The 27,496-nt window shown below is 47.2% G+C and overlaps 1 protein-coding gene across 3 annotated transcripts in view; it reads left to right on the top strand.

Moving 5' to 3' along the window:
- Positions 1–26,612, top strand: part of LOC111155817 (runt related transcription factor 1) — a 243,570-nt gene extending 216,958 nt beyond the window's left edge. For all 3 annotated transcript variants that reach the window (XM_022516233.1, XM_022516231.1, XM_022516232.1), the window contains 2 exons: positions 19,973–20,134; positions 25,598–26,612. In XM_022516233.1, the coding sequence (XP_022371941.1) occupies positions 19,973–20,134; positions 25,598–26,073 (638 nt within the window). In that variant the 3' untranslated portion in view covers positions 26,074–26,612. The remainder of the gene's footprint in view (positions 1–19,972; positions 20,135–25,597) is intronic.
- Positions 26,613–27,496: the final 884 nt, after the last annotated feature.

The raw sequence follows: 27,496 nt of genomic DNA, 5'->3' as shown, positions 1-27,496 counted from the left end.
GTGCCTCCATTCAAAATGCTGAATTCCACGCTTTAGGAGTAGGGGTTTTTCAAAAGGCAAGGATAGAATCCCCACCTCAAGGCCACCCTCTGTCCTCCTCAGCCCTGCTCCCTGGGGGACAGCAAACAGCTGCAGAGGTGGACAGGACACTCCCTGGCCCACGTGGGTGACAGCCAGAGATGAACCCTGACCCATCCCTAACTTACATGAATCGGACACATTTAGAGAATGTGAATGGTCAGCCTCTTTGGCATTTTTAATGAACCATCTACAAAAGGATTTCTTCGAACCGAGTTTCACCTTCCTGTGTGATTTTAAGTAAATACCTCCCTGGGCCGATTCCGCCCACAGGCCCAGGCCTTGAAAGCCTGCTGGTGGCTTGGGCTGGCGGGCCAAAAGGAGGCCTGCAGACAGGTGTGCGAGTGTGTCGGGGCGGGGCCGGGCAGCCGCAGCTGTGGGAACGCAGCGAAGCCGCGGCGGGAGGGGAGCTGGGGCCTCGCAGCTGGTGCTGAGTGACAGTCCTGCATCCTGGTTCAGGACCCCACTGTCAGCTTCTGCATTTACTCCCTGAATGGTGCATGGCCATGCAAACACGGGAACTAGAGTCAGAGACAGGTTTCCCTATGAGTCAGGGTCATGGACAGCAAGGCCAGAGCTCCCCCAGGACCATCATGGGCAGACACCAAATGCCCCTCTGTCAGAGGCGCTGTTTCTGACATGTGTGTGGCTTCTGGGCTCTCTCCTGTGGCTAAGGCCTGGCGAGTTGGTAGTCACCTCTCCTACGTGGAACTTAGTTAGGGGTCAATCAAGAGAAGCAGGGACTTGAGGCCCTGCACTAAGTAGCGATGTGGACCTGTCCTCCTGTCTTTGCCTCTCACAGTGCATGGTCTTGACATGTCTTGACCACAGCCCCCAGGGCTTGAGTTCCACGGCTCTCGTGGCTGGCCTCAGTAGTCAGAGTTTCTAAAGAACAGACCAGAGGAGGAGGCAATGAAGGAAACGCTGTGAAGTGACTTTTCTGGCTCAGAGGAACAGATCCACTCAGAAACACAGCATTCAGCAGTCTTCCAAACTCTCCCCCAAGGGTCGTGATGTCCCCTGATTTGGGCAGTTTGCCACAGCAACTTTGAACTTCTGACCACAGAGATGAGTGAACCCTAGAAAGCTGGACCAGAATGAGGTAGCCAGCCCTCTCATTAGACAGAGGAAGCACTTTGAGCCCAGAGAGGTTAAGTGACTTGCCAAAGGTCACACAGCCAGCTCTGATATGCATGCGCTTAGCTCTCCTGCCCACCCTCCCCAGCTTGAACACATTCCTAGTATTTGGATACAGCACAGCGAACCTTCCCAAGCAGTCCCTGCAAAACAGCACTTAATGTGAAAGAGGGGCTGTTGGAACAAGATAGGGCAAACACCCGTGTGCCTGCGCACAGCTCCACCCAGTTTCTCATCTTTATATTACCAAAAAAAAAAAAAAAAAAGGTCTCAAATAACCCAAACAGGCCGGGTCTGATCTGTAGACAGTCTGCAGGCATCCGCCCAAGACGCTGCCGGTCGGCTGGTCCATCCTCCACTGATTTATGTTGTGTGTGTTAAGCCTTAAATTGTTGAGACTCTGGCTGGCTGCAGTGGTATTACTGGAGGGCTGGTGCATGTTTTCAGCTCACAGAGCTGGCTCCGGGACTGGAGGTGTTGGCCTCAGATCAAGTCCAATCTCACACCTGTCTGAGACAATGAGGGCCTTGTTAGACACATCTCTAGTCAAGGCGGCGCAGGCTGCTTATTTTTCACGTTCAGAACAGAGAGGGGGGGACCTGGGGGGCCAGGGAGAAGCCAAGGCGAGACTGGGATACATTGGGGTCAGCTGCCTCCCTTGCCCTCTCCTTTCCGCCCCTTCCCGGGACCTGCCCCCCCCCATTTTACAAACTTTTCCTTATTTTTGGAAATTAAAAACAAACAAACAACACAACAGTAGCCCTCTTATGAAGGAGAATTTCCCACTGCCAAACAAGAAGCTCGGGGCCTGGTGGAGAATAAATTCACAGTCACCAAGAGAGCTGAGCCACAGAGTGGAGAAGCAGGGTGGTGAAAAGAGCCGAAATCCAAACTTTTTTCCACACTGGTGGTGTGCAGGAACGGTTTTCACTTCTTGTTTTTCCCCTCCCGTTGCTGACATTTGAGTGACTGGGGCGGTAAGCGGAGGGCAATGTTTCCCCACCTTGGTGTTATTTGCTGACGAATCAGCAAACTGTTCTGTCCCCGCTCTGTCCCTGCCATCCCTCGTTACCAATACAGAGAACACAGCACTTACGTCCGCAGACCCTTTGCACACCCAGCTGTCCAGAGGCCCCGACCTGAGGCAGTCACTGGGCAGGACCTCTTCTGGGTTGGCCCAGGTCGGCAGCCCTCAAGGCTGATGGCTGTGAACGCTCATTACTCAGTCATAACCACCCCCGAAATGACTTGCGTTGCATGGGACCACACGATGTGCAAGCTCTTGGGATCAAAATCAAGGAAAAGTTTCCTGGAGTTAGGAAAGCCGCCCTTTTCTGCCAGGCCCCACAATAGGCCCCTCACTAGCACCTAGTGACTCCTCCCGCGTGGACCTGTCATGCCCCGGGGGCTTGTAATGAAGCTCTCCTCTTCCTTCTCTGTGAGCAAGGCTCTTACCTGAGCGGGGATGCTCGGAGGTGCCAGCGGTCACTCTGTTCTGCTCGTCCTCCAACGACAAACAAGCAGTCCCCATCCTTTCAGTGCCGAGAATGGGCTTAAGCGCCAAGTCCCATTGCTGACTCATAGCTTCAGCCCCAGAGACCTGTCGGGGGTTGGGGGGGGGGGATATGTGCAGGCTGCTTATTTTATCTGAGGCCTGGGATTTCGGAGCAAATCACTTTGGACTCCGCTGTCCTGGTTTCTTTCTGTGCACATCAGCCAGCTTGACCCAGGATACCTTTTCTGAGGCCGCAGAGGGAGGTGTGGGAAGCAGCAAGGTGAGATACGACACCTGGGGGCCTCTGGCTCCCTCCTGCCCAGGTCTGAACCCCTTCCATGAGACCTTGAGTGACTATACCCTTGACGACCCTGGGCCCTGGGAGATGGCGTCGCCGCTAAGACTGTGGCCTTCTGGGAGGCCAGAGGCAGCACTGCAAAGCTGTCTCTTTGAGGCCACTCCGTCTGAACTTACAGCCTGGGCACGGGGGTGGCATAAGAAGCAGATGTGGCCCCCTCAAGCCACCTGAGGGCCAAGGAGGACCAGAGACAGAAACCGAACCTGCTCCGACTGAGATCACTTGAACCACAGGCTTCTCAGCTCCTTCTCTGGCCCTGCCTCAGCCTCTCTCAGGGCCATGAGGTTTCCATCCTTCCCCGGATCCTGCCATTCTTCAGGGCACCTCCCTGCCCCCCCTTTCCCATCCAATAATCGAGCTAGTCCATATTCTCTTGTCCCGAGCCCATCCTTTGGGGCCTGGGACTCCACCATCTTCCCAAGCCTTGCCGCCATCGTTACCCGATGGGGTTAGGTTGCTGATGCCCCAACTGTCCTGGGCTCCTGGGAACAAGGACCCAAGCTTTCCCTCTGTGCTTTGAGATCATCCAAACTGCGAAACCGACTAATGAGATGCTTTCCAAGCTTCCCTGAGCCCTGGGCACCTGCACCCTCACCTCCCCGTCTCTAGTCATGGTTCCAAGAGTGACAGGCTTGGGGAGGCAGGAACTGTCTCTCCTACTTCTCCAGACCCCCCGACCCTAGCCCGGATTTGCAGGGAAGGGGAGAGTGGGAGTCACTGAGGAAGACTTTCCCTGCTCTCAGGATAGCACATCAAACCTGGTGCTTGACACGTTTTCATCTGAAGTCCAAAACTTTCTGCCCGGAATGATCTCCTTCATCCCAAAGCACCAATTCTAGGGCAGAGCCTTGCTTCTTAGTTCTGTGACGGACTCTTCTTCCTCCTCCCAGAGCCCAGCTCGGAGCCTGGGAGAGGGAGCCTCGGTGGTCCCACCCAGATGACAACTAACTCGCCCCTTTCCCTTTGCTTCTGTGACAAGGAAGAAGATGGGAGTGTCTCTGCTTCTTGACCTTCTAACTCCATTACCTTCTACAGCCTTCTGTTTTCTAAAGCTAATGAGCTACCCTTTTTTTTGCTGCCCCCCCAACCCCCCAGGCCAGACTCTTGTGTCACTGTCTTTCCTTGCCATCCGCCTTCCTCCTCAGACAGCTCACCTTAAGGCTGTCCTCCAAATTCCTGAAGCTGGCTTTACACATTTAATTAGAGATTCAGACCCCAAAGTAAAAGAAGTTGTTTACCCACTATTTCCTTGGAACCCCACCCCCACCTCACTGCTGCCTCCCAGACACCTGCTCTCTGCGCCCTCCCCCCACAGTCAGGTGTGTCCCTGTGTCGCCTCCTTCCCTAAAAGCATTCCTGATTCTTCCTGGTTCTGGCGTTTTTCAAATCCATCCTTCCATCCATCCACTCTTGGCCTTGGTGGCCCCGCTCTCTGCCCACCTGTAACCAAGCCTCTTTCCCCAAACGACCTGTTGCCAGGCCTTGGGGTCTCAGGCCCCACAGCGCTGAAACATTTCACTGCCACCCCGTCAATGGCTTCGCCCTGTGCCTAAGACAGACAACAAAAGCCAAGTTTCCCCCTTCCCCTCCCCTCTGTGGCGTTGCATTATGATCCTCAGCTGGTGGATGAAGGACCATTCCAACTCGCCTGTGCCGGCCCACTTGTCTGTCTGAAAAAAAAAAAAAAAATAGCAGAACGTGGGCCATCTGGGACGGTGGGGGTGGGGGAGGCCATTTGCCACCCTCTTCGTCAACCCTCCCTTTCGCTTTCTTCGCCTCCTCTTCCCTCAGTTCCTCAGAAGCCTTTTTTGTTCCAGGCAAGGGGAAAGTACTTCGGACGTGTTGTTGAGACTGGTTTGCTGTGTTTTTCAAAGACGGGAAGTTCCTGTTTATTGGAAAGGTTGTTCGCTTCCAAAGATGTTACAGAGCCAGGCCGCCATAGGATGATTTCTCGCTGCCTTTTCTCGGGGTGGTACACAATACAAAATAATAATAATAATAATAATAATAATAATAATAAACCACCAATGAGAGCAAGAGAGCCAGTGAACACAAAAGGAGATGTTAGACTAGGTTTTTGTTGGTACTTGCATTTTCTTGTTGAAAAACAGCAAAGACCCTGAGGTACAGAGGTGTGGACAGAAGCCCGATGTTATCTGCCCCCTAGAAATCCTGCCTGGAGTCCAGCAGCGGGCGGGATCCAGAACTCAAAAAGACGGAGGCAACTGGTCCTGCTCAGTACAAACGGTGCTTTCAGTCTTTCGTAAACAGCCTGTGCCCCAGGGCTCAAATCCTTCAAAAGTTTGCCTAGGTAATTGCGTTTCATTGCTGTCTGGCATGTGCTCATCTGTCTAATCTAGGGGTTCAGACACCAGGCCAAAGCCTGCGAGACTGGAGGAGAATGAGACCGTGAATTTAATCCACTTGAAAGACGGACTAATACAAGTACGGCTAACTCATTATTTTAAGTGATGTGAGCAGAAAAGGGTATGGCACTTTCCATAAAAGGGTTTAAAATCGGCACACTTCGACCACTTGGCCGTTGAAGGCCATTAGAAGAGAAGGCGGAACCGGGGCGACGATGGGATCCTTGCTGCCACCTTCTTGTTTCTGGAAGCCTACCTCCGCCCCACAGCCACAGTGGGGTCGGAGGGAGATGCTGCCCACCCTCCCTCCCTCCCTGATGCACGAATTCACAGCAATAGACACCAACTTTTATTTGAGGTTTGGGGGTGCTGGGGCTCAGTTTCAGGTTGAAAGGGGATATCAATTGAGTAAGGACTTCCCAGTCAGCCCCACAGAGCCCAGAATTCTAGGCCTGTATGCAGGAAAAAGGATCCCTTCCCCTGTGTCCACTGGGCTCTGTGCTTAACAATTATTTCTTCTTTTCTTTTCTTTCTTTCTTTTGAAATTCAAACCAGTTTTTTTTGTTTTGTTTTGTCAGTATATGGTAACTAGGTTGGGCTTCAGTCATCACACAGTAAGAAACAGCCCTCTACGAAGAACCAGAGGTCTGCCCCTGCCCTGTCACCAGCCTGGCATGGGGAGCAGAGAGAGTCACGAAGAAGGCTTCAGCCTTCTCCGAGGTGGGGCTGGCTTAGAAAGTCTCTGAGGTCTCTCTGTGCTCTATCATTCCATGAGATGTTGGAATGAAACCTTAGAAATGTTGACAGTGATTTGCATCATTATCTAGTTACATGTGACTCATGCCCGGGAAGCTTGGGAAAGGCAAGCACTAGCCTGTCCCTTCCCAGGTGGCAAAGCTGACGGTCAGCTCAGGAGTGATGTTGTTGGTCGTTTACACCTGCGTCTCACCCAGGACATGGAGTGCCAGTTTCAAGTCTGGGTGCCAGGCCATGAGGCTGTGAGAAAGAGTCATCCCGAATCCTGGCATGGGGACGGAGTTCTCCCTGGGCATAGTGTGACGGCTGAAGCCATGCAGGCAGACCATGGCCCCCAAAGAACCTGGTTTCCACAGGGGCTCCAAAAGATTCCCAGCACACCCCTTCTCTTCTCAACACCCCTGAGTTTCTCGTGTCCTGTGCCTAGGGTGCGTGCCTAGCCTGGGCTGGGTCTTCCTCGGGCACCAATGGCATTTGGGGCCAGGTCTTTCTCTGCCATGGGGGGGGGGGCGACTCTGTGTGTTGTAGGATGGTTAGCAGCACCTCTTCCTCCACCCACTAGATGCCAGGAGCAGCCCTCACCCTAGTTGTGACAACAGGAATATCTCCAGACATTGCCCAATGTCCCCTGGAGGAGAAACAGCCATGTTGAGAACAGTCTGGGAAAGTCACAAGCATCTCGTCGTCCACACTGGTGCTCCATGCCAGCAGCAAAGGGGAGTTACTTGGGCATCTCTACTTGGTAGTAAGTCAGCTTTGGTGCCTCACTTCTCTTCTCCGTAGGTCATCCCTTTTGTTGAGCAAGAGTCTCCTAGTCTGCTATCTCACACACTCCTTTAAAAAAATTTTTTTTTAATTCTTCCATGTTAGTCCAAGTCACTGAAAACCTATTGCTTCTCTGAGAAAGCCTTCCTTGACCTTGTAAATCAAAGCAGTCCTCTGAAGAGAGGTTTCCCACTGCTGGGCTCAGTATCATCTTTCTCAGGGTGACCTCATCTATTAAAGTATGAAGGTTGTATTTGAAATGCCATTTACTTTCTCTAAGTCAATAAATGAAGCTGTGGATCTTTAGATCATCAGAGGTCTGCTTATTACCAAGAGTTTTTGTGTGTGTGTGTGTGTCATTTTTTAAATCGAGATCTGTGTAGGGGTTTAAAAGAATTCCGGCAGATTTCCATTTGCCTTTCTGAATCAGTTTGGGGTGATATTCCTCTGCGAGTGTAGATTGCCCCTAGATGAATCTGACTTTATTAGTTTATGTCCTTTGTTCAGAGCACCAGGGATGAGCTTGTGAAAGCACGCGCAGCTCTTATCTTCAAAGCTCTCCTTTATGCGGCAAAAGTGCACCTCAGCAACCTGTGTTACTAATCTGTGGCAGTCCCAATTAGTTCGCATCAAGGTCAGTCCTTTGGGGGGTGCACACTGGCTGCAGACTTAAGGGAACCAGTTCCTCTTGCGCTGAGCTCGCACGAAGGTCGGGGAGAAGGCGGCCGAGGAGGCATCAGACAAAAGAGGGGGTTGCCCGCTCCCCCAAGAGAGGTTGATAGCGACTCTCCCTGCCCTGGCTCACAAGCCAAAGAAACTCAGTTATTCTAAAGAACCCAAAACTAGCATGGGAACCTGCCGCCCCAGGAGGAGGCTGTTTGGGTTCTCCCCCACTATCTTGCTCGGATGGCAAATATCTGAGTGCTTTTGCAGTTGTTGCAACATAACAAAAAGCGTAAGAGAACTATTTCTTGGGGACTTTTGACGAATGGAGAAGCCTTGGGCTCAAGAAGTGTAGTGAACACGACCCCTCCCAAACTGTGTCTGTGAAAAAAGAAGTTAGAGCTCTGGGTCAGGAGCATGTTGAGTTTTAGGAATGAAGGGTGATGCTGAGCTCACAGTGGCCCATCCTGCTGTGTCTCTGGGGCCACCAAAGGAAGATAGTGAATCTGTGAATCCTGTAGGTCTCAGGTCTCCAGTGCAGGGGGTGAGGCCCCTCTTACGTGAAGAGAATACGTGTCCTTGGTCTGCTGTCATGTCTATGGGAGAATGAAAGGGTCCATAGCCAACTGGAATGGCAGTGCCCTTTAAGAAGGAGAAAGTCACTGTTAGATCTGTTCAGAGATGTGCCCCATAGTCCTATGAAGTTCAGAGCATTGGAGGTGAAGGGAGGGTGGGATTCACATGACATTTGCTGCTCCCTCCAAGCACATGCTGTGACTTTGTGCCTGGGTCCAAAGGCAGGATGGGTGCTTGTGGAGGTACAGAAGGGGGCGGTCCTCCCAGGGATCCGGCCTCCTGGCTCCTGCCTCTGGGAATTCCCGGAGCTGGGCCTGATGTGTGGGAAAGGAAAACAAGGGGTGGGTGCAGGTAGGGGGAGAAAAGTCATGGCAGGACAGCACAGCCGGCAGTGAACGTGAGGAAAACAGGAGCACACTGAAGCAGACACTGAGCCAGTGGTTTATGGAAGGAGGCCAGGCACTTCAGCTTGAGAAACTCACCCTACCCTCCTTCAGGTGGGGAGCACGGAATGGAAGCTCTTCAAGAAAGAGTGGCCGCTGTGCAACCACCTTGGGCCGAGCAGCTACAGTGCTGCTGCTGAAGGAGGCCGGTGCTCAGCGGGAGGAAGGGCTTCTGTCTCCTCTCGGTAACCTGCCACATGCAGCCTGCTGGACTCTCACATGTGCTCACCGCTAAACCACGTTTTCCCTGGGGGAAGCAGTGGGGAAACTGAGTCTCCAAGGGATTAACTCATTTGCCCCCAGCACACCTTGAGTGAAGGACCAGTCAGGGGCTCAGCCCTAATCTCTCCAACTCCCAAATGACAGCCTTGCTCTGCTCTTGGTCTGGCCCTCATGATTGTCTGAGGGACAGCTTCAGGACATAGTTCCCAAATCCTGGAAATGTTTGGGGGCAACAAAAGCCAAAGGCTAGTGAAGCATCCTTGCGGGTTCCCTGCCAGCACTCTCTAGATGTGATGTGGTGTTGCATCCTTTCTTCCCCCCTTCATATGACTCCTGATTTTATTAGAACTCCGTGCTTCGGCGTGTGCTGCTCCAAACCACAGTGTCTGGGTGAAAAATCAAGAAAGGATGCATTCAGGCCCACGCTGCATGGGAGCAGGGGACACAGAGGCTGCCTAAAGGGCTTCAGCCACTCTAAAATCTGTCAAACCATTGTTAACTTTTTTTTAAAACCACAAAAGTGCTAAAGTAAAATCTAGGGTTGCAGCTGGGAGAAAGCACAGCAGGAAAGCTGTGATCACGCTGATGGGGAGTGTGGCTTCCTGTCATGTCCACCCCACACTACCTGTGTCTCCCACGACAGATGTGTCTGAGCCCAGATGTTGGCTGGAGGGAGGTGCACTGACACAGAGGGCTGGGGGCTACAGAGTTGGATGGAGTGGCCTCAGGGGAAGCCAGGCCACAAAATGACGTGATACATAGCTGTTGCGTGCCAGATCTCTTTCTGAGCTGGGATCCAGAGCATCTCCTCCAATACTGACAACTCACCGGGTAGGGGTCAGTTGTCCTGCGGCCCTTGAAGCCCCAAAGTGAGCATCACTCCTTTTTTCTTGCCTGCTGCCACTCTGAGGCAAATCAATGACCCTGGCAAAGCTTGGCCACGTTACCTAATAGGAGCTGCCCCAAGTGACGGCTCTTACTGAATCTGCTTCATCAGAGAAATCGCTGGTATCTCTTTGAGAAGTCCTAGGGGCTCCCCCTCATCCTCACAGGGCCTTCCATTGACAGTCTGGACAGTGGCTTGGCTCTGACAGTCTCCCATCCTGTGCTGTGGGCCAGTGATGCTCAAACCTGCACGGTCCTCTTTATAGCATGTGCTATCCCCGCGGAATGTTCCTTCAGATTATTCTGTTTCTTTAGCTATGGGCCATCCCAGGTGATGCCATGCCTCTCCTGCGTGTAGCTTCCCCCTCCAAGGTGTCTGTCACTTGTTTCCTGAGAGTGAGGGTCCTCTTGCTATGTCAAGCACATGATCCCAAGCTAGAGGCTGCCAGAGATCTCCCAGCTATTGACACGGTGTTTCTGGCTCATCCCTTTCCAGGAGCTGCAGAGAGGGTGAAGGGGCTAGAGAATGAGGGGACGGGAACCATCTTTACTGCCTGTGTTTTGAGATTTTCGCTGGAGGAGAAGGGAGAAAGGGAAGGCAATTAACAGTGCAATCGTGGAATCATTTGAACCTGGCCAGTGGGCTGGCCCTACAGGAATTTACCCAGCCCACCTATAGAATCAGTGGGGTCCTGGAAAGTGTGTTCCAGGGCAGAGGCACAGAAAGTGAGAGTGCAGAAAATCTTTACGGGAAGGGTATCTGCAATGGATGTTTGTTTAACAAAGTCCAGGGCAACTGTCTCCAAGTCTGCAAGGGAGGACAGGGGAAGACCAAAAGGTGCCTTCTGTTCCCTCAAAACCGTGCTCCCTCCACCCCATGGGAACTGAAGGCTACTCTCTCTCTGGCCCCGGGACATGGTGCCGGCAAAGAACAGGAGGTGTTTATCCACACACCCATCTTTTCTAGAAGCCAGTGACTTACCCCCCAGCCCTTCATCAGAGACAACTGTGCCTGAGTCCAGAGCTCTTTTCCAGACGTGCCTCAGACTGATGGGGCTGAGGGGAGAGGCCTCATGGCAAAAGTTGAACTGTTTCCCCTGGGAAGTGTCTGGCAACTCTAATGAGGACCGGCACTTTGCATTTATAGAGTGCCTTTCATCTGTGGCTCTCAAAGCTGCTCCACAAACATTAATTAACTCTCACACCTGTGAGGCAGGTGAGGCTGGTTACCCCCCATTTTTAAAGATGAGGAAACAGGTTTGAAAGGAAAAGGGCTGTGGTGAGCCACCAGGGCTGGGGGTGGCTCTGCTGGAAGGAACTGGCTTTCTGGATTCCCAGCACCCTGACCCAATGGCCCTAAGCGCAAAGCCAAGGAGCCTCCCTGGGACCAGGCTCCAAATATGGGTCCCAGAGGCTATGCGTGGGGGAGACGTGGCCACACGCCTCCTTTTTTCCCTCCTGCAGGCAGCCTGCCACCTCCCAGGCCCTGCGATCTGGACAAGACCCCTCAAAACCCTGAAGGCCTTTAAAACGCAGCCTCCCTGGGCAGGTCTCTGCCCAGGCTTGGTGCTGGATGCTTCCCTTCCAGTAATTGCTGGAAGAATGAATGCATCTTAGCTCTACATGACTAACCAAGATGTGTATAGCCGGCAGAGACAACGGTTGGCAAATACCAGAGCTATTTCACAACCTCGCTTTTTCCAGGATCCAAAGCTGGTAGGAGCTGACTCACATTATCATGGGGTTTCACTGATAGCAACAACGTGCAAATCCCATGTCTGCTACCTGGGCGCACTTCTAAGTGACCGCTTAGCCCTCCTTCCTTTTGTCGTGCTGCGTTTTGACTCCCTGCCACAGAGGCCAGAGGAAATGGTGCTGAAGGACAGTGGGACTTCCAGGGAAATGCCTCTTTCAAAGCAGAGAAGGACCCCGTGCCTGGGGCCACCACAGCATGGGGTTCTAAAGGTAGCAGCAGAGCCCCAGGGGGCATCCTTTTGTTTGCAGGGGAGCCTAGATCTTCCCTCCCAAGGGTCCAAGATAGGGAGATGCAAGCTGCCACCACCACCACCACCACCCCCAGGGCCCGCCCTGACACATCACCCTGGAAACTGACTCACATCTCTGAGCCCTGAGTCATATCCTGTTGTGCGTTTGGAGGCATCCAAGAGGGCATTACACCAGCTACCCATGACTGAGGTGAATCTGAAGGGCACCCTGGGAACTACCCTGCTGTCTTCCAAACAGAAAGAGGGAAAAAATCCTCCAGGGGGAAAAAAAAAAAAAAAACCCAGGCTGGCCCTGAGGGTTTCTGTGTTCACCAAGCAGGTTTGGCTCTTAAAAATAGACGCCAGGGCCCCATGACATACATAACTGTCTGGTCTCTGTTTTTAAACGGCTCTGAAGGGTTACCAAAAGGTCGCATCTTTTAAAGATATCAGCCGAAGAGCCAAAGGAAGGGCCTTCTGACTATAATAGCCACACCACAGAGCTGCCAACCTCCTCCTGGCCCCTGGCAGAGAGAAGATGATTGTGCTGTTGGGAATCCAGGTTTGGAGGGTGGGCATTCAAGACCCCAGAGAGGTAGGTGGTCCTAGTCAAACCAAGAGGGGTCGCTGGCCATGCTCCTATGTGACCTGGTAGGGGTCTGGGGCCAAAGTTGGACGTTTGAGACATTTCAAAGAACAGCTTTCAGTTCTGTTGATTTTCTTTGTCACCTTCCCGTGCGACACCTTCTTTGTCATTCTGTTTCCCTGATTGCTACTTTAATTCTTATTATGTCTTTTCTTCTACTTGCTTTTGGCTTATTTTACTCTTTTTCCTCTAGTTTCCTAAGCTGGGAGTTTAAATTATTCATTCTGGACTGCTCTTCTTTTCTAATATATGCATTCAATTTTTTAACTATCCCTGTAAGCACTGCTTGCCCTATGTTCCACAAATAGTGAGAAGCTGGATTTTCATTTCGTTCAAAATGCCTTCTAATTTCTCTTGAGACTTCTTACTTTACCCATGGGTTACTTGGAGGTCTGTTGTTGAAGCTCCAAATATTTGTTCTAGCTAACTTTCTGTTGTTGGTGGGTGGTGGTGGTGGTGTTGTTGCTGTTGTTTTGTTTTTAGTATTAAATCCGTGCGGCCTGAGAATAAACTTTGTATGATTTCTGTTCTTTCAAATTTGTTAAGGTGTATTTTATGGCCCAAAATGTGGTCTGTCTGGGCAAATGTTCCCTGTGAGCTTGAGAAAAAAGGGTATTCTGCTGTTGTTAAATGGAATCTTCTATAAATGTTAATTACATCAAGTTTGTTGGGAATACTGTTCAGGTCAAAATGCCCTAATTTTCTGCCTGCTTGATCCATCAGTTACTGGGAGAGGGGTGTTGAAGTCTTCAACTAATTGTATTTTTCTATTTCTTCTTGTAGTTCTAAATCAGTGTTTGCCTTGTGTTTTCTGACACTATTCTTAGGTGCTTACATATTAAGGATTGTTATATCTTCTTAGAGAACTCACTCTTTCATCATCTTGCAATTCTCATCTTATCCCTGAAAATTTTCCTTTTTCTGAAGTCAGTTTTATATTAAATTAATACAACTACTGCCTTTCTTTTGGTTAGTGTTAGCATGGTCTTAGTGCATCTCTTTACTTTTACCCTGAGTCCTTATATTTCAAATAGTTTCCTTGTAGACAACATATGGTTGGGCCTTGTTATTAACTCACTCTGATAATCCCTGTCTTTTAATTGGTGCATGTAGAACATTCATATTTAAGTGATTATTGGTATGGTTGAATTCATATGTACCATGTTTGTTTTCTATTTGCTTACTTGTTCTTTTTACTCCTCTTTTTCTGTCTTCTCTGGTTTTAATGGAGCATTTTATATGATTCTGTTTTATCTCCTCTCTTAGCATATCAATTATACCTTTTAAAAAAATGTTTTTAATGTTTGCCCTAGAGTTTGCAAAATACATGTATAATGAATCTAAAGCACCATTAAATAACACTACACCACTCTTTCCTTCCTATTCTGTTATTCCTGCCAGTCATCTCATTTGGCCATATGCTGTGATCACCCAATACATTATTCCCTCTATTATCATTTTAAACAGTCAGCTATCTTTTGGGTCAACTAAGAATAAGAAAAATAAGGCTTTACCTTCATGTATTCTTTCTCTGAAACTTCCTTTCTTTGTGTCAATTTAATTTGCTGACCAGTGTTTTCCTTTTCCTTGAAGAATTCTTTTTAACATTTCTTGTATGACAGCTTTGCTGGAAAAAAATACTTCAGTTTTTGTTCGTCAGATAAGATCTTTGTTTCTCCTTCACTGTTGAGGTATAGTTTTGTAGAATATAGAATTCTAGGCTGGTGGGTTTTTTTCTTTAAACACTTGAAATATTTACTACACTTTTTGCTTGTATGGTTTTTGAAGAGAAGTTAGAAGTAATTCTTATCCTTGTTGCTCTCTAGGTAAGATGTGTCTGTAGATTATTCGGTATTTATCTTGGTGTTCTCTCCACTTCTTGGATCTGTGGTTTGGTGTCCATCATTAGTTTTGAAATACTACTGGCCATTAATACTTCAGATGTTTCTTCTACTCTGTTTTCTTTTATTTTTCCTTCTGATATTTCCACTGTGCATATGTTACACCTTTGGAAATTTTCCCAAAGTTCATGGATGTTCTGTTTGGGGTTTTTCTGTTCATTTGCTTTGTTTTTTTGTTGTTGTTGTTGTTTGTTTGGTTTTTTCTCTTTACCTTTTAGTTTGGGAAGTTTCTATTAACATATTTTGGAGCTCATTGATTCTTTCCTCAACCATATCTAGTCATCAAAGGCATTTCTCATCTCTGTTACAATGTTTTTCATTTCTAGAATTTCCTTTTGTATCTGAGAGTTGCCATCTCCCTCTTATATCACCCATCTGTTCTGGCATGCTGTCTCCTTTTTCCATTAGAACCCTTAATACATTAATCATAATTAAATTCCCTAGCCAGTAACTCCAAAATCTGTGTCATATCTGAGTCTGGTTCTGCTGTTTGTTGTATCTCTTCAGACTGCTTTTCTTCCTTTTGGCATGCCTTGTTATTTCTGATTTGAAAGCTAGACATGAGGGGCACCTTGGTGGCTCAGTCAGTTAAGCATCTCATTCTTGGTTCTTGGCTCAGGTCATGATCTCAGGGTCCTGGGATCAAGCCCCACATCAGACTCCAGGCTGAGCATTGTGTCTGCTTGAGGATTTTCTCCCTCCCTGTCCCTGGCTCTTCTCCCTGCTCACACATTCCCCCTCTGTCTCTCTCTCTCTCTCTCTCTAAAATAAATTAAATAAATAAATAATAAATAAATCTTAAAAAAAAAAAAAAGAAAGCTAGACATGATTTATCAGGTGATGGGAATGGATGTAAGTAGAACTTCAGTGTGAGATTTTATGTTCATCTAGCTAGGAGTTGGGCTGTCCTTCATGTTTACTGTAGCTGTAGATGTCAGAGGCTTCAAATTCCTCTAATATCCTTGTTTTTGTCTCCCTTGTTGTCTTTGGACTTCCCTAAGAACTCTTCCCTAGTCTCTTTGAGCTGTAACCCACTGTTACTATACTGGATCCCATGAAAACCTGGAAGAGTTCTTGATGCCAATCTTGTGAAAGTGTCCCCACCCCAGTCCCCATACATGCACAAATGACTGAAGCTCCTAGAAGTTTCTTATTCTCATGGTAGTCTATACTTGGTCCCCAACAGTTTATCAAAATTACCAGTTAAGCGTTCCAAGCAATTTACAGCTCCAGCAGCTTCTGGTCGTGGTATGCACACCTCACTCAGTATGATCTTCTATAGTCAGTCACCTGCCTCTCAAGATTTCAGGGTGGCAGGTTGCCCTACAGTCTCCGTTCTCTAACAGATCCAAGAAGAGTCATGAATTATCACTCTGTTCAGCTCTTTCCTTGTAAAGAGGGGAGTGGTGACCCCCAAGCTCTTTGCATTTCAGAGCTACAGCTAGAAGCAGCAGAACATCTTGACATCAGTTATTTGATAGGGTCATTTTTCACTCTGGAGATATTTTGATACTGCTGCATCAAAAGGTGAAAGCACTCACTTTCTTACTGAGGGATATATGCCATTGATCCCTCTGAATTCACCACTCACATCCACCCTACCTTATCCCCAATCCCCCTTCTCTGACCTCATTTCAAATGGAAAGGAGAGGGAGCTCTGTTTTACCCATTTTTTGATGATCAGACATCTGAAAATAACCCCTCACAAAATGACCTCAGTAAAGTGGCTGCATCAAAACTTTATGTACTCTGAAAAAAAAAAAAAACAAAAAAACAAAACAAACAAACAAACAAAAACCCAGAAAAAACAGGAGGCAGAAAGGCTCAAATTTAAATTTTCTAATCCAGTCGTTTTATTAATGGACATGTGAACTGTTTGAGATTGGGTCTTTGCCCCCTCTATCCTTACCTCAAATCTCCAGTTTTCTTGCCCTTTACCATTTAATCTCTGTAGCCCAGTTCCTCCCGGGTGCTGAAGACCAGCAGGCAAACTTTTTAAATCTGTGAATGGCATGATATTATTACTTGAACCTCACCCTGGAGCAGGAGTGTATGGCCTTACCAATAAATTATCAGATAAATCCCTTGGCATGGGTTTATTTTCCTTTTTAATAATATAATCATAAAAAGTAGTCAGACTTACTGAGCATTTAATATGGCCAAAAACTGTGCTACTTGCTTTACATATGGTTTATCTCACTTATTCTTCACTACTACCATTTGAAGTAAGAGAACTACATACCAGAGAAAATAAGTGACTTGCCCAGGCTAAAGGTAGAATTCAGACTGAAATCGATCTATGATTTAAATTAGGTGCTTTCCCTAGTCTGTTCCTTGCAGAGGCAGAACATGAGTGCATAATAAATGCCATTAGGGTTATCTCTAATGTGGGAACAGCTGTTTGCAAGTCCAGATTAGGCAGATAACCCATCAATTCACCTGAATACAGGTCCGCCAGTAGTTGTAATTCCCTAAAGGCAAGGACTATAGTCCATTCACTACTGAGTCCCCAAAACAGTGACCCTAGTAAAGCAAAAATGCTCATTGGCAACATGAATGAATGAGGATGTGAATAACTTCATGAGCCCATGAATTAATGAACAAACTAATTAATGTGAATGAATAAATGAAGCAACTCTCAGCATGACGATCAGTGCCCCAGGAAGAAACCTTTCCAAGCATCATCTACTCCCAGGATCTTCACTGATACCAGACTAGAAGCTCCAATGGGTCAGGAACTACATTGGCCTTATTCATCATGCTATTACTAGCTAAGTTAGCACATGCCTAGCACACTAAAATTTCAGTAAACTTTTGTTCTTTTCGATGGACTGACTTATCAGAGGCACTCCATTCAAGAACAAGTAGCCCTACTGTCTGGAGAATGACTGACAGTGGTTCTTTTCCTCAGCCTACAGCTTCTTTTCTGGATAACTTCCATCTTCTCCCTGCCTACTTCCTCTTCCCAGAATAGGTGTATTTATTGTTACAAGCACTGTTCTTCACCCCATCCTTCCACCTGAATCTTTCTTAAATCTGATTAACATACAAGTTCAGCAGAGAAATACTGTATACCATCAATTTGAATTAGAATCCTGCACTGTGACTATTGGAAGGGGCTTTGAGATCATGTCTTTTCAGAGAGGAAAATAAGGATGTATAAACAAGTGGTTCAGGCTCAAAGACAAGCATGGAGGCCACTTATCCTACTTCTCCTGCCTCTCATTCCCATGCTTGGGGTGGTCCACAGTACTGCCAAATATTTCCACACCTGCCTTCTTGTGTTCACGTTGGCCCCATCAGAACAACAATGGTAACGGAACAGTAAACTCAGCATACTCCATATCATCAGTCCTAGTTTTTTTGTTCTATTTGGTGCTTTGGGGTTTTTTATTAATAATATACGTAGAATTAGAAAATACCCAGAAAACCTGACATGAGAAGCTCGCCATCACCACCTTCTGGCCCACTGCTGGCAATGAATCCAAAGGCAGCTCACTCTGGTCACATGAATGAAAACTGATAATGCAGGGGTCCTTTGGGGTTTTAGTGCTAGCCCTCCTCTAACGCTGGAAAGCTAAGTTGTGGTGTGAAGCAAGAATGTTGAATCTAAAACCCCGTGTTAAGAAAAAAAACAATCACAGAACTTGGACTTTAATCATAAAGATCATTTTACCAAAGCATATTTTTTTAAAAGGCTGTGAAACATTATGCAACGTTTGCATGGTTTAATTATGAGTTTAGAAAAGCCTAGCACAACTTTTTCACTACAGTAAAACATGACAGAGCATGAATCATGGCATAATACCTTATGCTTACTGTGGTTTTAGACATGGGGTTAGGGGTGCTGGGCTGTCTACACAGCAAGGCATGAATTACTGAACCGCAATTCACACCCCGGAGGGCTTTATGACAATTATAAAACCTCTTTTGTTTGCTTCTTAAATGATTAAAATATTTGAGTACTATATATTCATATAGCAAATGTGTATATCTAGGACATATGCATGTCTTACAAAAATATCTGAGTCTATAATTTATTTTTCACTTGGAGCAAAACCCTTGTAGTAATACAGGAATGTTGAACAATCTGCTATTTTGCTCTTTGCTTTCAGTTATTAGAAACACTGTTACCTGTAAGGCTGTGCAGGATCCTTGACTATAGTGGATCTTTCATTTCCACTGAGTTTAGAATGGACCAGCTATTTTATTCTCTGCCTTCTGCTCAAATTCCCCAAAATTCAGAATGGAACGAGGACCCTTCTTTAATATTAGATTTCAGAGATTCTAAGTGAAAATATTTGCCCATATTTTCCAAGCTTAAAAATTGAGTTATTTGAAAAGAAAGAAATCGATCCACATGAGGGACGGGGACTGGGGTGAGGGGAGTGTGGGGCAGGTAGCTGGCAGGCAGAAGAGCCGGGGATCCAGGTAGATCTCTAAACCCCTGATTCTGTCATCCTCTCTGCCAGCTTCAGACAGATAAACAGAAAGAGCAAACTTGAACTGCTGGAAAAGAAAAGCCCCTGAAGGAAGGAGAACTGAATATTTCACAACGAGTAGAAAGAACTCACTTCTTTATGTCCTGGCACATACACAGCCTACACCCAGCATTCTCCAGAGGAACATTGCTCTTTCTAAATTTACTCCCAGCTTTTTGTAGCTCTGGCTATGAAGACCCCTGGGAACTAGTGTAGTCCACAGAGAAGGTGGGACACAAAGAGAAAATCGATGTTTAACCCTAAAGAAATGGAAGGCTATCTTGTGGGGGGACTGTGTCCCATTCAACTTTTCTTACACGTGTTGCCCAAGATTAGAGGGTTTGTTCATTTTTTTCTTCTCCTTTTCATCTGCACTGTGATGCTTTTGAAAGCTAAGACTCCTATGAATGCTGGAGTCAAATTTACAAAATCCTTTTTACCTAAATCTTCTGAAGTCAGAGTTTTGTCTCTTCTCTATCCCAGTCCCCACTTAATGGCTGTCTATAAAATACTTGCTCAACATTCTGCCCTTTAAACATTGCAAACTTGAGGTCTTGAAAAGGTGCAGGACACCTGTCGGTCTGGGTTGGTAGAGCCAGATCTCTACTGCTGGGTTTGTGAACTAATCCTCAGGTCTCATCATCAGCTTCCCAGCCAGACCTTTTCTAAACTCCTTGGGAGAGAATTCACCTAAGTAGAGGATATTTAAAAGTCCTTGGCATATTTTTTGCCAAAGTTAAGAAAAAAAAACAAAACTCTATGTTCTTTTTTGCTTACTGAGCACAGATGGATATGTGATCCACCTGAGTTTATAAAATGTTTCTGAGGATGAGAATTTTAACTCTTGGTAAAGCTGAAATTGTCTGGGCGGTTGATATGTGCTGTAGTTTAACAGGTGAGCATTAACACTTCTGCCTGGAAAGCATATTCAACTTCTCCCATCATTGTTAGCATGATTAAATCAAACCTCTGGAAGAAACAGTTATCAGAGGAAAATCTTCAAGAATCACACATAAACTGTATTTCAGTGTCTCTCAGGGGAGGGTGGAAATCATCAAACAAAAGCAAATACTTGGACTTACTAGACACTGGTCAGCAGGCCACAGGAATGTATAGCATATTTAAAGAGAGGTGACTAGTTTTTTATTAAGAGATTTGTTTTTTCTTATACCCCACCCCACTCCACATATGACTGACCTCCCTGATTCTCTGCAGACACAAGGCAGATCCAACCATCCCCACCGTGGTCCTATGATCAGTCCTACCAGTACCTGGGATCGATCGCCTCACCTTCTGTACACCCAGCAACACCCATCTCACCTGGACGGGCCAGCGGCATGACAACCCTCTCTGCAGAGCTTTCCAGTCGACTCACAAGTAAGCTGCTTGAACACACCTTTTGAAGTCAAGCTAGAGCGGAAGGTTCGAGAGACTGGAGATGCATAAAGGGTTTGGCAGTCATTCTGGGGGGGGTAAAATTGTGGTTTAAATACAAGGTTGTCTAAGTCCCATGTCCATTCACTGATTTTCCCTGACCTCTAGCGAGAGAGATTATGAATATGAAGGCAGAAGAGGATTCTTTGAGCATTTCGGGGTTGCTCACATTTGGCAGAGAGAGGTAACGGCTGGGGGATTAAATAATATACAAGGCTAAGGAATCAGCTTCTAGGACTTGGGAGGGACTGTCCATTTGATGGTGGCAAGGTTTCACAGGTCATGTGAACAACACTGGGGTACCTATGGAATGGGAAACAGCTACACCCCAAATGAGACATTTTGAACTAAGCTCTTCATCCTGGATTAGAGGAACAGAATGGAAAGCTCGGGTGTCGTGGTTAGCATAATTGTTGTTAATACGAGCTCATTAAATATTAGTCATTTAACCTATGAGACCTTTTGGGCTTGGCACTCACCTTTGCTCGTGGGCAGGGAAATCAGAGTTAGAGAAAAATTCCTTTGTTGAAAGCAAAAGAAGAAACTCCCTGTTTGGAGCTTTGAAATTGGAGCTGGACCAAACTGTGAAAATACTTCAGAGAACTTCAGCATTATGAAGCCTGCAAACACACTTCATATGCATGGGGAGGAGGGTGGTTGTTTTTGCTTTTCAGCTCTTGAGATCAGATTATAGTAGATTAGGGGGCAGGCAAAGGGGCAAAGGCGTCATGTCTGCCATTTTAAATGTCGGATAATGTGGTGTTTTCCAGACAGTTGTGATTACTTGAGATTTCACCAAATGCTTTAGCTTCTTTTCGGAGCTTCTCAACAGCACCATCATTGGCATCTGGGGCCAGAGAATTCTTTGTGGTGGGCGGTGGGGGGAGGGTTGCTGCCCTCTGCACTGTAGGATATTCAGCGGCACCTCTGACCTCTAGATGCAGCAACAGGCCCCCTCCCCTGAACCAAGATGACCAAAAATGTCTCCAGACACTGTCAGATATCTGGAGGGCGCCCAACAGCCCCCCGGTTGAGAACCACCATCTTCGAGTATTCTTAGGTGCTGTGGTAAAATGGAAAAGCCAACTTAGTTGCCCACTTTTTGTATTAATGCCAAGATTTTCAGGGCACCTGCTGGCCTAAGGAGTTGAGGAAGTAGCATAAGAATGATGACGTCTGTTCACCTTGTTGTTTCAGAAGTTCTGTTCCCTCAGGACCAGTTTGACTCCAAAGGCACTTGTCAACTTTTATTGATTCTTCTCAGAGCACTGCTTTGCTCTCTACATCTAAAACAATCACTGTTTTCCTTGGTAATGTGCCTGCTGTGGGTCTCTGGGAATGTATTACGTAAGACTTTTGACTTGGTCGCCACCCAAGATCCGCACCTTATGGTTTCAAGAGCCCTCAGGGGGCAGCCGCTCCAACTGACCAGTGTTCAGATGTGAGGGTGACTTTTCTTTTTTTTAAAGGGAATGGGTAATGTGTGCTCCCAAGTCCCGTGTTGCTGTTAAGGCTTCTGAAAAACCGGGACCTCAATTACCCAAGGAGTGGGGGAAGGACATTTTATGGTGTGAGGGTGTGAAGTACACAAAAACCATGTCCCATTTCAGCACCCTAGAATTATCCCTCTCTGTCTTGGAGGGAGGGCGGGAGAGAATTCCAGATGAGCTTTCCCCGGTGGCAGAGAAAGGCATGGGAGACTGCTCTTCAACTTGGCAGATCTCCCTCTGAGAAATCAAGCCTGGAGTACGGGCCTGAAAAACCTTGTCATATGCCTGGGGGCAGTAGGGGGTTGCGACACATGAAAGCAAAGTGGCTGCCCCGGCTGCCAGCTTTGAAAACTTGACACTGCTCTGCTCCTGCTTTTCCTTTTAATCCCGCCCCAGAGCTCTGTGTTCAGCCCCTCTCCCCACCCCCAGCCCCACCTGGACTTCCTTCTGCACGTGGGACTTGCACACTCTTTTTCTCTTTCTCCTTTGCAGACAGTCTCCACACCTTGTCTGAAAAGAGATGTCATCTGGAGGTTTTCCTTTTTTTTTTTTCTTTAAAAAAAATTAATGTTTAGCTGCCAACCTGGGCGACAGACAGCATGCATTAATCTGAGTCATGCAAAAGATCCTTTTAAGGCTGCCATTATCTGCTCAAGCTGTTTAATCCTTTGGGGGCAGTGGGAGGGGCTGGAGTGGGGCAGCTTTCATCCACGTCAAGCTGTGGAGCAAACACTTGAGCTGTCGTGGCAAATATCAGTGGGGAAACATTTCCAACTAAAATACCTGAACCTCCTAATCCGCAGATTTCCTACTCTTTAAAAGCTCCTTGTGACTATCTGGGGTCTCCACCCCCACCCACTATGGAATAAGGGGGCACCGGGCCAGCCCAAAGGACAAATGGGCGATGGTGGGGTGAATGGTGCATGACAGTGGGGCTCAGTAGGAAATGTCAGATGAGACATAAAAATGGAAACAAATATTTGAATAGATCATTTGAATCAGAACATATCTAGAGGGCCAAAGATCTTTTATTATCAAAATGTGTGGGGAGAGAAAGCTAACTTTTGTCCAGTGGTGCGGTGGAGACAGGAGAATCACGGGCAGTATTGAGGATCTTTCAGATACTCTGCCCACAAGGGAAAGAACTATTTTCCCCTGACAGCTGAGACCATAACATCATTGCATTACTTATGTCCGTGACCAGCCACGGACTCACTGGGGATTACGGTAACTTGGTACCATCACCACATTACCACGTAGTCGTTGGAACAGACTGGCAGAGCATGTCCAGACATCGCCATGAAACAGGGTGACCTTTCATTCATTTTCCAGTGGATTCACCTTTTTGTCTCAGGGCAAATGAAGCAAGAGGAATACTGGGCGGAGTCATTAATTTGTGTCCAGAGTCTTGCATCAGATGCCAACAAATTGATTGTATTTGCCTAATGCTCTTCCTCCTACCTCAGCTTCTCCCTAGACTATAGAAATCTAACTGGAAAAATGGAGTCAAGCTTCCTGTCACAGCTCTCTGGGTGAGCAAAAACAAGTGACACAGAGCTTGCTCACAGACAGCCCCAGTAAGTGGCCAGGGACAAACTGTGTGGAATGAGGTACGGCCTGGCTTCAGGACGAGCTAGAGTGTGGCCCTGGAAGGGCAGCCCCAGAACCACTGTCAGTTTACAACGTTTTCCCTGCCCACATGTCTGACTGGCTTTGAAAAGATTAACAGGAGTGTTTGTTTGAAAGTCAGACTCCTGGTTTCCTCATTAGCACAGAGATTGGCCACAGACTTTGGTTGTTTCTATAAACTTTAATTACCTCTCTGATGAGGGGTATATACCTCCTCATCACATTCACCCCAAATTTATAGAGGAGTTTGGAAAGAGGGAAAGGGGAGAAGGGAGGGGGAGAAGGGGGAGAGAGGGAGAAAGCGAGGGGGGATGAGAGAGTGGAAGAGAGAGAGAGAGAAAGGCAGAAAGAGAATGAGAACACTAGCTCTCCCTGCTGGAATAATAGGCTTGAAATATGAGGAAGTAGATCAACCCCGGATGCCTTCCAAATACAGATTAATCCACCCTGGTAGCTTTCCTTTCAGAGCAAACTCTTGGCTCTGTCAAGTTTCTCTATGGGCCTGAACACAAAAGGACACAGACTACATGCCATCCTGAGCTTGGACTTACTTTGTATGTTGATTTGGTAGCTTAAAAATTTTAAAACATTTAATTTTGCCTCTGCTATCTTTTGGGTTTGCAGCTATAAAGACTATAGCCCTGGCCCAGTCATTTGATTAATAATTCTGAGGAACAGGATACCATCCTACATCTACATGGTGGTTCTCAGTCGGAGAGTGGGGGATGGTTGCCCCCCTTCACCCTACCCCCAGAACATTTGGCAGTGTCTGGAGACAATGTTAGTTGTCACAATGCGGGCTGTGGGAGCGCTACGGACATTTGGTAGGCAGAAGCTAAGAATGCTCCCAAACATACTACAATGCAAGGGACAGCTCCCCACACCCCCAACAAATATATATCTGGCCCAAAATGTCAACAGTACCACTGCTGAGAAACTGATCTACAGGACACAAGGAACACTTCCTGGCACCCAAAGCCCCTAGTAGTTCCCAAGGGCAGCTATGGTAAAGAAACATATTCCCAAGGGCAGTCTATGGTAAAGAAAAATGCAGAAGGATGCAATGAAGGCCAAAGCCAGTTTCTGAGACCAGAAATACAGAATCCTAACAAAGTGAGTTTTATAGACAAAGTTTTGCCATTCCTGGTAAAACTTAAACATGTGGGAAAATGGAGTGGATAAATCAAAGCCCTGCAGCCATTTGTGTTAACAAATCAGTGAAGCACTTGAGGGAATACCAGGTGATACTGAGGTCCTATTTTTCTAAAAATGTGGAAGTAGTCTAAAGGCACATGAGAGGGGAGGAAGAGTGGTATTGATACTCACTGACAATCACTCACAGTCACTACTATGGCATGCATTAGGTAGAATCATAAGAAACTGACAATTTTTAATTGTTTGAAGCCTACAGAAACAGCAGTTTCCTGTGATTCAACCTAAATATTATGTATGCTGTATTATAATGTCATTACATATTAAGATTATAACACAGTATCATATTATATATGATATATTCTATTGATATTAATCTACGGATGCATCCATCTCATTACTATCATATAATTTTACAAGTTACATGTTGTTATATTAATATCACAGATTACATTTATATTAATATTGGCATATTAATATATTGATTATAGACGACTGGCAAACTTTTTTCCGTAAAGGACCAGATACTTAATATTTTAGGCTTCCCGGGTCCCACGGCTTGTCTGTGTCATGACGACTCCACTCTGCAGTGGTCGTTCATCAGCAGCTAGGAGAATTCCTAACAGGAGTGAGGCTCATTCCAGTGAAACTTCATGCAGGGCAACGGATATGTGAATTTCACATAATTTTCACGTCAGAAAATACTATACTTCTTTTCACTTTTTTCAACCATTTAGAAAAGTAACTCATTCTCACCTTGGGGGCCACACAAAAACTGGTGGCGTCGAAAAGGTGGGTTTGCCAACCCCGTCATTACCTCGATATTACAGGTATATTTATATATAGTATGTGTTATGTTACACTGTATTACATCCTATTATATTGTAATGACATTGTAGCCTACCCCACCTTACATTCCGTGACTCCCCGAGTTACCACCCTCTGTCACCGCAGACCGTCACACCACCTCCCTGCCCACTAGCACGCTGGGTAGGCAGCCCCCTTGGCTCCCGGGGCAGCAGCATTCTGGGTAATCCTCCTGTGGGCGGGCCGCGGGCGGGCCGCGGGCGGGAGGACCATGGCCTCCCCGGCTCCCATCTCCCACCTCACAATCTTTTCTCGCCCGCCCCCACAGCGGCCCCCGACCTGACGGCTTTCGGCGACCCACGCCAGTTCCCTGCGCTGCCCTCCATCTCAGACCCTCGCATGCACTACCCCGGAGCCTTCACCTACTCCCCGACGCCCGTCACGTCGGGCATTGGCATTGGCATGTCGGCCATGAGCTCAGCCACGCGCTACCACACGTACCTGCCGCCGCCCTACCCTGGGTCGTCGCAGGCACAGGGCGGCCCCTTCCAGGCCAGCTCGCCCTCCTACCACCTGTACTACGGCGCCTCGGCTGGCTCCTACCAGTTCTCCATGGTGGGTGGCGAGCGTTCGCCGCCGCGCATCCTGCCGCCATGCACCAACGCCTCCACGGGCTCGGCGCTGCTCAACCCCAGCCTCCCGAACCAAAGCGACGTGGTGGAGGCTGAGGGCAGCCACAGCAACTCGCCCACCAACATGGCGCCCGCTGCGCGCCTTGAAGAGGCTGTGTGGCGGCCCTACTGAGGGCCCCGCGGCGGCCGAGTGGGAGGAGCGCCCCTGCCCAGGCCCAGCCTTTGCTCTCGAGAGCCCGCGGGTATGGGGTCCGCGGCCGGCGCTGGGGAGGGGGCGCGCCCCTGCCAACTGGGTTCTGGGATCTCGCTCTGCTCCGCGCCCTCGCCCACCCCCTCCCCGGCCCTTGGGCATTCGGGCCCCCTGGCCGCCTGCGCCCCCGAGGCCATGCGGAGCGCCATCGCTGTGGGCCCGGCTCACCTTTTCCGAACCTGACCCAACAGGAGGGTGTCCGCTTCACCACCACGTGGACGCGTCGTAAGGCAAACAGGAAGATTCCCAGAGGGAAACTGTGAATGCTTCTGATTTAGCGATGCTGTGAATAAAAGAAAGATTTTATACCCTTGACTTCACTTTTTAACCAAGTTGTTTATTCCAAAGAGTGGAATTTTGGTTGGGGTGGGGGCGGGGAATGCAACTCCTCTTGTTTGGTATCTAATTTGTATTTTTTAGTTTTCTTTTCCAGCACCTTATAAATTGCAAAGTGCATATTTGCATTTGGGGTGGTTTTTATTTTTATATATATATATTAAAAAATTGAGCTTGCTTCTTTCTTGCTTTGACAATTTGAAAGAAATATGATTCCTTTTTTCTGTAAGTTTTATTTAACTTTTCTTTTGGACTTTCGTGTAGTTCTTTTGAGAAACAACTACAGCTTTGGGTCATTTTCAACTACTGTATTCCCACAAGGAATCCCTAGATATTTATGTATCTTGTTGTTTAGACACTTACTTATGTGTTGATACTTTTTTATTATTTAAATGTACTTATATTAAGAAGAAAAATATCAAGTACTACATTTTTGTTTTTGATAGTAGCCAAAGTTAAATGTATCACATTGAAGAAGGCTGGAAAAAAAGGATGAGCAATGTGATGACTTGGTTATCTAAATATTGTTTACATTAAACTCCCTTTCATGTTAATCAAACGAGTTGGTAGCTAATGCAGCAATGTTTTTAATGCTTTTTAGATGCTGAGGGTCACTTGAAGGATCTGAAGTATGGAATTTTCTGCCAAGCTCAACAAAGGGTCTCATACCTGACTCCCTCCCTTCCAACAGCGAAGGTCAAATCTGGTTCCAGGAGGTTCAGATAGATGCCAATGATTGCATCTCTGGAGAGGATTTATTTTCTGCCTAGGGGTTTGCTCCCTCCATGGGCTTGATAATTCTAGAAGTGCTTTGTAACCATTGAATCCAAAGTAAGCTATGTGGAAGAGCAGTATCCACATGGGAACCAAAAGAATGGATTTATGGGTTTCTTAACTGCTCCCTTCTGGAGTAGTAAGGAGATCATCTGAATCCAGAATTCAGACTTTTTAGCTCCAAGAAAATACTTCTATTTGATACAGTACCTGTTCATTGATTCAGAACAAAACT

Source organism: Enhydra lutris, unplaced genomic scaffold (assembly GCF_002288905.1).
Source record: "Enhydra lutris kenyoni isolate GAN:26980312 unplaced genomic scaffold, ASM228890v2 scaffoldscaffold43, whole genome shotgun sequence".
Classification (NCBI taxonomy): Eukaryota; Metazoa; Chordata; class Mammalia; order Carnivora; family Mustelidae; genus Enhydra; species Enhydra lutris.
This window is presented reverse-complemented; position numbering and strand designations above follow the sequence as displayed.